Source organism: Eurypyga helias, unplaced genomic scaffold (assembly GCF_000690775.1).
Source record: "Eurypyga helias isolate BGI_N326 unplaced genomic scaffold, ASM69077v1 scaffold8000, whole genome shotgun sequence".
In the NCBI taxonomy this organism is placed as follows: domain Eukaryota; kingdom Metazoa; phylum Chordata; class Aves; order Eurypygiformes; family Eurypygidae; genus Eurypyga; species Eurypyga helias.
In genome coordinates, this window is record NW_010227605.1 from 43,642 (window position 1) to 56,407 (window position 12,766).

General features: G+C 42.4%; 1 protein-coding gene across 1 annotated transcript; it reads right to left on the bottom strand.

Annotated features, from left to right (window-relative positions):
- Positions 1-2,997: 2,997 nt before the first annotated feature.
- Positions 2,998-8,037, bottom strand: LOC104513403 (carboxymethylenebutenolidase homolog). Its single transcript, XM_010156739.1, is given in 6 exon segments — positions 2,998-3,283; positions 4,305-4,396; positions 5,704-5,846; positions 6,862-6,969; positions 7,827-7,892; positions 7,894-8,037. Coding segments are annotated over 6 exon segments (732 nt in total). The 5' UTR covers position 8,037; the 3' UTR covers positions 2,998-3,103.
- Between the last annotated feature and the right edge of the window lie 4,729 nt (positions 8,038-12,766).

The following is a 12,766-nucleotide window of genomic DNA, read 5'->3' on the forward strand; positions in this document are numbered from 1 at the left end:
AGATATTAGATATTTTTTATACCGACCGAGTGCACATTATTTTACAGGAATATTGGCACTTCTATGCAAACATGCACGTGTGCGTGGGTAGGTGGTGGGGAGGGCTTGTCTTTGGTCTTGCTGACTATGGCCTGTATATCGAAAGCCCGTTTGTGTTTGGAGTTTAGGAGTCAAAAAGCTGAAAAAAAAATTAAGACAAAATAGTGACTATCCAGTTTAGACACCACAGGAAAAAAAAAAAGAAAAAAGAAATTAAACAAAGCAACAAATGTAACTTGACGGAGAGGAATGCAGTAAATGGAGCAGAGTCAAAGATTGTTGATTCAAAAGTTTTGCCATGAAGATTAAACTGAAAACCCACAAAAAAGCTCCCACCCAGTGTGTAAAAAAAAAGTGAACAAATGAAGAGGAACTGGAAGTTAAATCTGTGTAACATTCAATTGATTAAAGGTATCAGATGCTACCAAAACATTTGTGCCAGAGAGTTCAGAAATCAGAACCTGGGATTCAACTTCCAAGACGGCAAAGGATCCAGTGTTTAAGATTCAAGCGTGGTTTAGTACTTTCTTTTACATAAAGGACCTCAATCTTCTTGTGAAGATTATCACTACAAACCTGAGTTTATAGTGTCTGACCTACACGCCTATACGTCAGTGCTCTCTAGGCACAAAGGATATTCTCAAATGCATGAGAATTTGAGTGTGAGAATGCGTGTGAGTGGGTTTTAGTAAAGTAAATGTTGACACTGGCAAAATTCTGAATTTTCCATCTTCGATGTCAAATTTCTACAAAACCAGATATGTAATGAAATGCAATACCCATCCTACAGCAAACCACTCTGAATCCTCCAAGGTCAATGAATTTTGAGAAAATACTCTTCAGTTTCACAGTCTTTCCCTGTCTCAGGAGAAATTTCGCAAAGTTTAGCCCAATTCCCTGAGACGTCTGTTCATTCGCAGGAAAAACCAGGCTGTAATGGTTTGCCAGCCAAGATATTACCTTCCGAGAAACCAAGATTCTGGTGGGTAGAATCCCTGCGAGACAATAGTTGCGGGGAGTTCAATTTCATCATCTCCGTCTGTTCTCACAGCAACCCTGATAGATTGGGCATGAATCCATAGCTGGGAATTGAGTTCACACCTTACGGGCTATCCGTCTGAGCTGCACACCCATGAAGATTTCTTCAGAAAGGTTTGTGCTCTGTTATCCCGCTCTTACCCCGGAGCCGCGCAGGCACATGCACCAGATGTGTCCGCAGTGCTCCCGCGTGAAACTGTTTCCCCGCTGTATGCCGAGTCCAGAGCTACATTGGGACCAGCAGGAAGGTCAGAAGTCACCGTCCAGCCCTTCCCTCCATCTGTATGTCAGCAGGCAGGTGCACGGATCCAGCCCAAGCGCAGGATCAGGTAGGGCATCACGGAACGTCTCACCTCTGATGGGGAGGGACTATTTTTACCAGCGTGACTCATGGTGGCCTCCGAGGGGGTGCAGCAGTGGCAACAAGACCCTGCAGACCCGTAGAGGCCTTCCCCGTGCTGGCTAGACCCTCTAAGAACAGGCTCATCTCTCCTGACACCAAACAGCAAGGAACCGGGAGCACGACATGCAGTGGCCAAACGAGAGAGCAGCCGACCGAGGGCGTAAGGAGCAAGGGAAGCATTTTACCTCAGGGGTCTGCACGAAATCTCTCTGAAAGGCAGGAGAGTCTAATATCAACTCAGCGTGGTGCAGGGAGAACTGTTTTCCCACAGGAGGTACAAGGCATATTGCAGGAGGAAGGGGAAGGAGTGACGTGGAGAAGGGTTTGGACATGGAGGGATGGCTGAAGAACTGCTGGGGATGTGGGAGCCGGAGCAGCCGGCGGGAGACTCCGAAGCAGGGGCAGGTGGAGTTCAAAGCCACAGTGCGGCTGCAGCTCCATCACAGACTCCTCAGGGCTGGCCTGGAGCGTGCTCCTGGCGGGAGCTGAGCCGGAGGGAAGGTGACTGTGTGAGGGAGCTGCCAGGCGGGACTGGCAGAGGGAGCTGCCAAGAGAGGAACATGGTGGGGCAATGGAAGCTATGGAGGGGACGCACCTCGAAGGGCAACGTTGTATGAAAGCTGAGGGCTCCCTGGGCTCACACGTATTTCACTGAGGGGAAATCGGGCTGTGCTCCGTGCAATATTTTAGCCACATCTATTCCCTCAGCACCACAGATGCAGGCAACATCTCACCAGGTGATTGCTGGGAACTACACCGAGAGAGAGCGAAGGAGCCGAAATACAGTGGTGTTCCCCTCGGCACTAGGGATGCGCTGTGCCTTGCCAACCCTCACGCACAGTTAAATCACACTAGAGAGAAACCTGGAAATACTGGGAGTATTTTTGGAGGTGAGGAAGTAATGTCGTCATCCAGGTTGGTTCAGATTCAACTCTGAATGAGAGGCCGGGGGCAGCGCAGCTGCCCGAGACCATGAGAAATGACAGAGGATTTGCATCGACCTGACTGTGAAACGATGTGATGCACTTTCCTGAAAAAACAGGGAAGGAGCAGCATCAGAGCTCGGCTGGTGCTGGGGCTTCTGAAGAAGGTGCTGCGAGGGAGAAAGGAGTGGAGGACACTGCTGCTTAGTCAGAGACTCTTCTTTTATCTTCCTACATTATCTCAGGCAATGTTTTTGTGAACTATGAATGGAATATTCTGTTTCCACGAAAACATCCCCAGCCTTCCAAACCAGAAATGCATTTACCTCAAAGCTGAAAACCTCAGAGCTCAACAACTCTAAACACGGCTTTTGTGAGCACAGTGCGCAAGCGTGGGTAGAGTTTCAATGGCTTTTCTATCATATTGACATCAGCATAAAAAAGTGAAACTTTCAGATTCTAGAAAATATCCCATGTGAGATTCTAATAATTTTAAGATACACAAGACAAAATTTAAAGGTCTCTTTTACATTTACGGCTTTCAGCATTTGAAAAGCCATTTCTAAGCATCTACTTAGAAAATAAGTGCAACAGTTTTACAAAATATTATGATGGTTTTACAAACATTTTAATCAATATAGTCTTCATTATTTTCTGACTCCCTATAAAAATTGATCTATTTTATGGGCATTTATTTATGCTAAAGATACTTATTCAGCCAGTTGATCATATCCTGTCTTCCTTCCTCAATATAAGGTTTATCTTGAGGATTGATATCTTCTCTTTTGCGATGTACAAACCCATGCGTCTGTCCTGGGTAAATTTTAACTTCATAGTCAACTTTACAGTTTTGTTTTAGCTTCTGCTCCAGTAGTGTAACCTGTAACACAAGGATGTTACCCGCCAGCTGAGTACGGAGTTAACGTGTTATCTATTTACAGTCCTCCAACTGTCTTGCTTTTCCACTTTTCCAGGAGACACAGTGTGTCCTTGCCATCATTTTGTCTTCTACTGATTTTATACCCAAACACAGTTCTGTTACTATACTGTCTTTATTTAACTAGGCCTTTTTTCTCCAGTAAAATAAGAGCATGTGACTGTGTAAAACTGCAAAAAATTGTACAGGTTACTGTAGTAATACCTGTAAAGGTGAAAATAGGTGTTGCTCAGTGTCATGAGCTTAGCATGTAGTGATCACTCTGCAAGTTACCGCTGATAGACCTCACAAAAAAAAAGAAAAAAGGGGGGGGCAAGATTTTGAATCTATTTGGAATTGAGAGGCACAGATACAAAATCAGCAGTTCAAAGCTGCTGGCATTTTTGGCACGAAAATGAAAGCCAACAACACTCCATGAAAGCATGCCTTCCTTTTAGATCCCCTTGGCAGCTAATCGTCTTCCTCCAGTCAATCCCCACCCAGGCTCCCCAGGAAGGCTGTTGGCAAGACACCAGAAAGGAGAAGCTCTGCAGAACAGCGGAGGAAGGAAAAGGACAGTGACAGCGTTTTTTCATTCTCCTGCAACCAGTGATTTCACTGGTACAGGTGAGGACTTTCTGCTGATTTTATGCACCATCAGATTAAAGAGGGTCTCCTAACATAAACTTGACAGGAACCTTCCTATGACTGCCATTATGGATTCTTGCCCCTTTCCTCCTAGGAACTACCATACATAAAACATCCGCATTTTGCAACAGAAACAGAAAACTTTTTTTTTTTTTAGCATCACTGTAAAGCATTTTGGTTTGGGGGATAAACAAGATAAATTTGTGTAGAACAACTGCAAGAGTTAGTGAGGGAGGAAGTAAAGTGCAAATTTTCTAGTTTATCTTAATTAAATAGCAAATTACAAAACAGGCGTGCAAAAGCACAGAAACACAAGTATGTCTTATATGAAACTCACCTGCTGCAGTGGGATGTAATCATCCTTTTCAGCAAAAATGAAAAAGGTGGGGTGAAGCAAACTGGATCTGTCCTGAAAGAACTTGATCACTCCTAGGGAACAAGGAGTGGCATATAAAGTGAGTCATACTAGTTAAAGCGGTTAAGTCACTACTAAAGCTATACAGTCACAATAAAAGACATTATGATCAGTTATTGCTGAACAGCTTGTAATGGAATTAGACTTTGATTAAAAGTCCATTTTGTTGTGAGAACTTCCTCTGATTTGGGAATGTCATTAAAGACAGAAAGACCAGCTCTGTTGGACAAAGCCAGGGGAGAACTGTTATACTTTTGCCCCATTCTCACAGATTTCTTTGGGGATCTGCTTCTGACCACTGTCAGAGACAGGGTCCTGTGAAAAACAGACACTTCAGAGCTTCTCGCCTCTAGCCTGGCATTACAATTAAGACAATTGTAAATATTCATCCTTCCAGACACCTGGCTAGTGTGTACATATGTTTATACTAATTCAAAGTCATATCACATTGATACTGTTATTTTGACTATTCAATATATATTTGAATTTAAGTAACAGTAAAAAAAAAAAAAACACCACCAACTAGCTAACACCCTGGCCCTGGGTTATACACAAATACAGAGCTTTACAATAGACATATTAAAGGTGGCACGAGTGTAGTAAGAATGGAAGAGTAAGAGTGCAAGGGTTAGAAGTGAGTTAAAAAATGGTTCATATCAGTAGCGAGGGGCCACTGCCAGTTGTAACACTGAGGAGTAAGTTGTTGATGTCATGACATGAAGGTCTGCAGCCTGTGCAGACCCCGGCCCAGATAACCCATCAGCAGAAGACCCTGCACTCCGACAGAAGGGCAGCAAAAAGGCTGTAGTGTATCACCCCTGCCCCTGCTCTTCCTGCCAGCCCAACAGGAGAACAGAGTACAGGCATGTGTTTCAAACGCGTTTGCAGACAACGAAAACCAGACAGTGGGCAGAGACCTGTCCTGAGGCTTATACAGGCTGAGGTAATCAAGACACTGAGGCCAACATCCACCCCATAGTAACTGCTGGTTCCTAGAAGACATACAAGATCTGTCCAGGAGCCATTTTGTCACTGCCAGCCAAGAGGAGCCTGAGCCGTAGCGATACCTCAGCACTCGGGGTCCCTTGTATGCTGTTGCACAGAAGCACTCCTGGCCATGCCGCTTGAATAATCCTTGCTGGCTAGGATTCTCCCAGTGCGAGAATGTGAGTGCGCAAAAGCCAACTGCTTGAAGAGTTTGCATAGTAAAATCACCTTCTTCTTCCACAAGACATCACACTGAATTTTGCTACAGGAATATCCCTACAGAATAAGTTCCTGCTCCGGTCACGTCTGCTCGCAACAGGCATTTGAGACTTACCATAGAGGGACACCCCTGTCTTCAAATGAGGGTTTTTCAGCATCAGATGTTGTACTGCTGCTCCACCCCAGCAAAACCCAACAGCACCAATCTTCTTTGCGCCGCACTGCTCCCTTAGATACTTCAGGACGACATCAACTTCTCTGAGACATGTAAATGAAAGTGAATTAAGGCTCTAGCGCTGTACCCCCGGCCTCCAAGGTGGCTGCTGCTCGGAGGCTGCCCAGGCATCGCTCTGCTGGTGGGGGTGGCGAGTGACTCCCTCTGCATCACTCCTGTTTCTCCTCTTTCCTTCACTTATTAAACTATCTGTCTCAAGCCATGAGGTTTTTTTGCTTCTGTTCCTCCTATTCTTTCCCCTGTCCCTCTTGGAGCGCATGAGCAAGCAGATGTGTGGGTGCCTGGCTGCTGGCTGGGGTCAACCTACAACATTAGTTTACTATTATTCATTCCTAAAATATAAGAGAAATTCCATAGGAGCAGAAAAAGGAGAAAATGTGCAAAGTCACTCTTCCTATATCACTGTTACTAGAACCTAAGGTGATTTTATAAACAGCAATCCAATTAATTTCACAAGTGGCCATAGTTGTAGGCGAACATAAATAAAAGTTTGAGACACAGAGCCAGTCAAGAGCATCTCGTTATCACAGATGTGACTATAAGTAAACTGAACGTCATGGGGGAAACAAATATTTTACAAAATTGTGGAAGCGAATTTGCAATCATTGCTTCAGAATCAGCACTAACAGGACTCATTTTCCCCAGTTAAATAGTGTTTGGTGATGATGTTTGCACCCTAGTTGAAACCCATGGAAGTTGCACCTGTCTGGAGGAACTGAATCAAACTGAAGTGGAAGGAGAGAGTTGTATCTTCAAGCTTTTGCCAGTACTTTTCTTTTGAGTCATTAATCTCAATTCTACTCCCTGAACAGGTAAACAGTGGTCACTTCCATTCTTGTCCAAAGTTCTACTATTCTCCAAAAAACACCCCTCATATAACCATGAGCTTGACCCAAGAGCTGCATGAAATTTCTGTTGTGGACATCCGGATGTAACTGACCTACTAATAATTTAGGATCTAATCCTGCATCTTTATTGAGGAAAAAGCTCCTACTAAAGAAGGATGTCCACTCATGGGACAAGGAACAATGGTTGTACTTGTCTGTTTTGCCAGCATCTCGAGTTTTCAGCCAATCATCGAAAGACGCCCAGTCATTAGAAGGTTTCCAAGCTTCTTGTCCCACAAAAAAGTCTGGGCAGATGGCTCTGCAAGAAAAATGAAAACATTTCATTCCCATGAAATAATGCTAAGAAAGGATTAAAGGGAAATTCGTGGGTACTCTGCAATGAATTCATTTTGTTGAATACACATAGAATTTAATCTATACCAAAGCATTACACGAGCAACTCTCATTATTTTTCTATGTCAAATAAGAAGACAGCATAACTTCTAGATATATTTTGCCCTGACAAAATTCATTCATTAACATGACAAATTGTTCATTGCAGCTGAAACTCCTTAGCAGTTTCCTACTGAATTAACAAAACCCTACATCTTACATGGGATGTATGTTTGGGCAAGAAGGAACGCTAGCCCACTGATACAGGAAAGAGGATACTCATTATGCTTTTCACATATCTGAGAACTTGTTTCCTTCTTTGGCACAAGCTGGTTCACTCTACCTTCATGGAATGACTTTCAGCTTCCCTGGAGTTTTTAACATAACAGAGAAGTTGCACGGTTGCTACGTCAGGAGGGAGGAAGAAGGTTGCTTGGGGCTCATGGAGGATGAAAGACCATAGAATCACAGAATGGTTTGGGTTGGAAGTAACCTTAAAGATCATCTAGTTCCAACCCCCTGCCATGGGCAGAGATGTAGAAGACTTCTCTTTGTTTCACCTCTCTTCTTTGCCTACTATCGTAGTAGGCCTACTTACGGTAGGACTACTCAACTATGTTAGACTTGTTCCAATGTTTTAACAAACAGGAAACTCTCTAGAGAAACACATTGTGAAGCTTATGAAATTATTTGTGTTTGTATCATTTGTATAAAAAAAAGGAAATAGTTGGTTCAATAAACTTTCTTTTAAAAAGGCACTTTTAAAACAGTAGTATTTCTTACATGTATCCATTAGCCGCAAGCATATCAGCCATGTATCTGGTGTTTGGGAGTTGCCATCCAAATATGAATCACAATCACAGCTTTGTCTGTGCTGGCAGGGGGGCTGCAAATATACGCTTTGATGTGCTCAACTTGCACTTCCTGCCCACGGCCTCCATAGTCGAACTTGTCTCCAATATCACACGGGCAGGGCCTCAATTCATTAGCCATGGGTGATACTAAAGAACAAAAAATATTACTTTGTGAATATCCCAGCATACCATACTGAAAACGATCAACATACAGTATCATAGACAATGAAATTCTTGAACCATTACAGTAATATTGTGAACACACTCACTACTGTTAGATCTAAAATGGAACATTAGTCAGTAATCCCACTGAGTTGTTTTTTTATAAATAATAATTTTGTTGGAGTTACTTATGTTATGAACTCTTCAGCAGGGACCTGGTACATAACTAGGAGATCTGTGACCTACAGTAATAGAGGAAAAACACGGTTAAGACCAAACACCCAGGCAACCATCACCAATTATTTAAATACTGATGAAGCCAGTTCTTTCACTCTTCGTGGTGTGTGTGCCCTTGTCAGGAACACATGACTTTCTTTAGTATAGACTGTAAAGGTTTAATAAAGGACCATGCATTTTGAAGGAGGAAAAAACTCAAAACACAGCTACTGTGTAGAAAGGTATAATTGCACTTAGATTTAATGTGATACTTTCCTCCAGAGACTTAAAATATTCCATAGCTGACCTGTTCAGTGTTAAGAAATCCTTTTTCTAAACCAGATTTAGCATCAGGTGTTGCAGAGTTCTGAAGAAGAATACTTGAGGGAGGTGCCAAAAAAAAAAAAACAACAGTGAAATCCAGAGAATAGAATCATATTTATTTAATATTAAATAAAGAATGCGTTCAAAATCCAACACAGGAAAAAATAAAACTGCTGAACATAAGGAAAAATTCCTTCAGTTGAGCCAAATGTTTTATGAAGAAGGTAACAGTAGGGTATGGTTAATTTTTTACAAACTATTGCTTAAATGAAAATAAACAAGTAATTCACAAAGGTCAAAAAATACCAGCGAAATCTCAACAGAGACTCGTGTAGCTCCTCGGTCTCAAGTTAATGGTTTTATGCCACTGACCTTACATTAACCACTGGGTGTACCAACTTCATACGGCTGCCAAGTGACTTGAATATCTTATTTGAATATGTACAGAGCATCTCCAAGTTAATAAAGAACGTGGAGAAAATTTAGATAAAGCTTTACCTAAACTCTCTACAGATAAATTATGAGTACTCTCCAAGAAAACTTAGCTAGTACAGCAACAAGGGTGTTCAAATTGACTATGCCAAATACACTCCCAGAGGGAAATAGGAAAAAGCAGGTTGCTGAACACTCCCTGAACTAGTGTGACTTACACAGTTGTGGCACTAAAGGGACAGCTTGAGGAAAACAAAAAAAGCAAACAAGCCTGCAGCCAAGAGATTTGCACAGATTTCCAGGGACCAAGATGTTCTCGATTTACACACTTTAAAACTCAGAATATCTCAAGCAGTATTAGCAGGGCTAGGGCTGCAGATCCTGCAAGATTTCATTTTCACAGACCATTTCAAGACAAGCTGTATCTTATTTGAAAACTGTATTAACTCTGGGCACACATTTATACTAATACTCCACTTTTCTTTTTTTTAATAAGACACACCCAACCATAGGTGGTTTTTTCCACACGTTGTAGTCTCGCACGTAACACTTTGAATTTAAAATAAGTCTACCAGAAAAAAATTAAAAGATGAGATATAAGGCAAAATACAGTATAAATATATAATAGGAAAGAGTTGATAACTAAGTTTCCTTTCACAAATTATTTCCTTTTGATTGGACTAAAATCACAAAATATAACAAGACAGGCAATTGAAGGAAGATGTATTTCAGTACTCCAGAAACACAAACGCAATGCCCTTACCAGTCAGTATATCTTTAAAGGCTTTAATTACAAACATTTCACATTCATGTACTAACACATAAAACGTAAAGCAAAATATTAAACGTGTCATACTTAAAGATGCAGGCACAGCAGCTGAGGAAAAGAGCCCCCTTCACAAGCCGGTGAAGGGCAGTGTTGGCTTGCATGGTTTATAAGCCACACACACTTGTAAGCTCTGTAGCGTAATCAAAGTTTTTTGACATTTCCACATTTGCCGTAGCACGCATTACAGGCAAATCCTATCTTTTTCCATTTCTGAGATGCTACTGAAACATTCCTTAAAGATTAATCCCCCTCCCTCACACCCAACAAAGCTATTCTTTTAGGAGCTTCTGTAAACCCACAGTCTCCACCATCCCCACTTGCAAGCACTTGAGCATTTGAAGACCAAACAGCAACCTGGACACACAACCAGAAAAATACAAAGATATTGCTAAGTGGCTCTTTCAACTGACTCTCCTGAGTCCCCTTCCTGAGAGGTCTTGCTCACCCCAGGAGGGAAACGAAGAGGTTTCTGAACCATCATCTCAAACAATTAGAGAAGCAAGCAGCACCCCGATGGCATCTAAATGAGCACGCACTCTTTAAAAAAGCAGCTAGATAAAATGAAAGTCCCCCAGACATGCCGAGTCAGGCCTCAGCGTGCACTTGTATTACATTTCTCAGGCAGAAAAGCCATGAAATTGAAAACACACAAACAAACCCCACCGCATACCTGCAGCACAGGGAGCGTGTGAGATGGCAGAGGGAAGACGCAAGAGCTCGGCACGGATGGCTGCCACTGAACGTGATCCCAAAATGAAGCGCTAACGCAAAGAACGAAAGGGGTGAGTGCAAGCATCGGGTTTCTCCAAATAAGAGTTACGTAAGCTGCTGCCTTTATCTTTGCGTGTCGCAGAGTCACAAAGTAAAAAGTTCACTCTTTTTAAAGCCATTCATTTTATTGGTAGCGTGGGCAGGGCGTGCTGCTGTGAGAAGTACCCCTGCAGCCGAGTACCCAACCTCCCTTCCAACTGACACGGGAATCGGGTGTCTTTTCAGCTTAGGAAACATGTTGACTTAGCTGAGCATTTACACAAAACATTCTTATTGAAAGGGTGTTCCTTTGTTTTCAAAGGTTGGGGTAGTACTACCTTTAAACGTCAGGCCGGCATTAGTATTTCCTTAGACTATTCATGGGTTGGGAAAAGACGTACCTGAAGTCATCACTGGGGCGAGGTGGCGAAGCAGAGACATCATTTCAAAGCTGCAAAACAAGACAGAGCTTATATAGCATTGGCAAAATGTTTTCTCTCTCAGAATGAAAACAAATAATGTGTAAAAACATAACATCATTTATAATAAATGTTTAAAACGCTGACACGGTTTTATCCTGTCACAGGACATTTTGTACATTTTTTTTCCTTTTGAATTAAAGTGACTGCCTGATCCTCGTAGCCTTCCCATTCTCCTGACTTTCTTTTTATTGGATTATTAGGATTATCCTTTTAAGAGCTTTATCTAAGGATATTAGCAATCAAAACTCACTGTTTCCTCAGAGGCACATCCTAGAAGTAGCACTAAATGCACGTGCTACTCTACCACAACTTTGCCTTGGGAAGGCAACCAGCCTTACAGTTTAGTCCTCACGTAGAAGCTCTTTTCCCACACCGTAAATAACTTTGCCAATGCTACTTATTTACAATTCCTAAGCGGAAGTCAAGTGAATGAAAAAAAGCCCACCAAAGAATTCCAGAGTGAAGTCATAAGGCTCAGAGCTTGGTTTGGTTTTCTGGCTTTTCCCACTTTTACACCACAAATTAGAGCACAGAGGGAGCATAGGTACTCCATGGCAACTTCAAAGAACATTTGGTAGTAAAATAAATGTGAGGAAAAAATGGCAGTTTGAATGATTCCTAGAAAAGAGAAATTACACCGATGTTTGCAGAACCTTCTCTCCACTGATGTTGCTTAACCACGTTTCCACTCCCTTAGTCACTGTACTGTGGCTCTGGAAATCCCTCCTTATCCATAAGGCTATGGCCCATTACATTAAGAGGAACGTTAAAGTTCAGAAATTAAATGGGTTTTGATTTGATTCCCTGTTGAATCCCTGCTCCTTGCTGAACAGTCCGTTCAGCTTATTCTTCCTTAGAAGTGAAAACGTAATTCGGCACACTCACGATCTCCGTGCGCGCAGCCGGCGGCGCTCTGCACAGTAAACACACACCTCTCCCGGGTCTCACCCTCCCAGCTCTCACGCAGTGGTTATGGTGTTGTCATGAAGATTTGCCCGTACTTGTAGTAACTCGTAGCCAAGCCCTTTCTATTCAAACCAACGCTGCGCCTCGGGTTTTTTTTGGTTTTGCTTAGTCACGGTGCGAGTGCTCCAGCACACACGCCAGTTCAGTACTTATGAATGACTGCTCTTCTCTAAATATATGACCTGATCGTCCTCTCGCATGTTAGCCAACCTCCTAACACTAACAGAACTCCAGTAATGTGGAGCTATCCAGGCTTTACACTGGGGTAATTAAAGCACAATAAACTTCCAGACCTCTATGCTCTTCTCCTGGAAAAATGTGTTAGGAGAGCTGCCTCACCCAGATAACAGCCAGATCAGTATGTTGTGTATAGATGGTATCATGTTAAAAGCAACAATTAATCGGAGTCGCAGGCCAGAATCCTCTGAAGACCTCCCCAGGGGAAAGATGGAGGGCCATTAGCAGCATGTAAAGGAGCAAAACGTGGATGGGAAAAAGCAAAAGAAATAAAAATCCCATTGAGAGATGGTTAATTAATACTGTTGACTATTTTTACGTGAGACACTCCTCAATGTGTATTTCTCTGACAGTACATTTAATCAGAGAGATTGTCATTAGTAACATTGACTTTCCTAAATTGCACTTACTCCCCATTAAATCCCATAGCAATTTATCAGTAGCACTGAGAAGGTGAAAAGGGTCAAATGT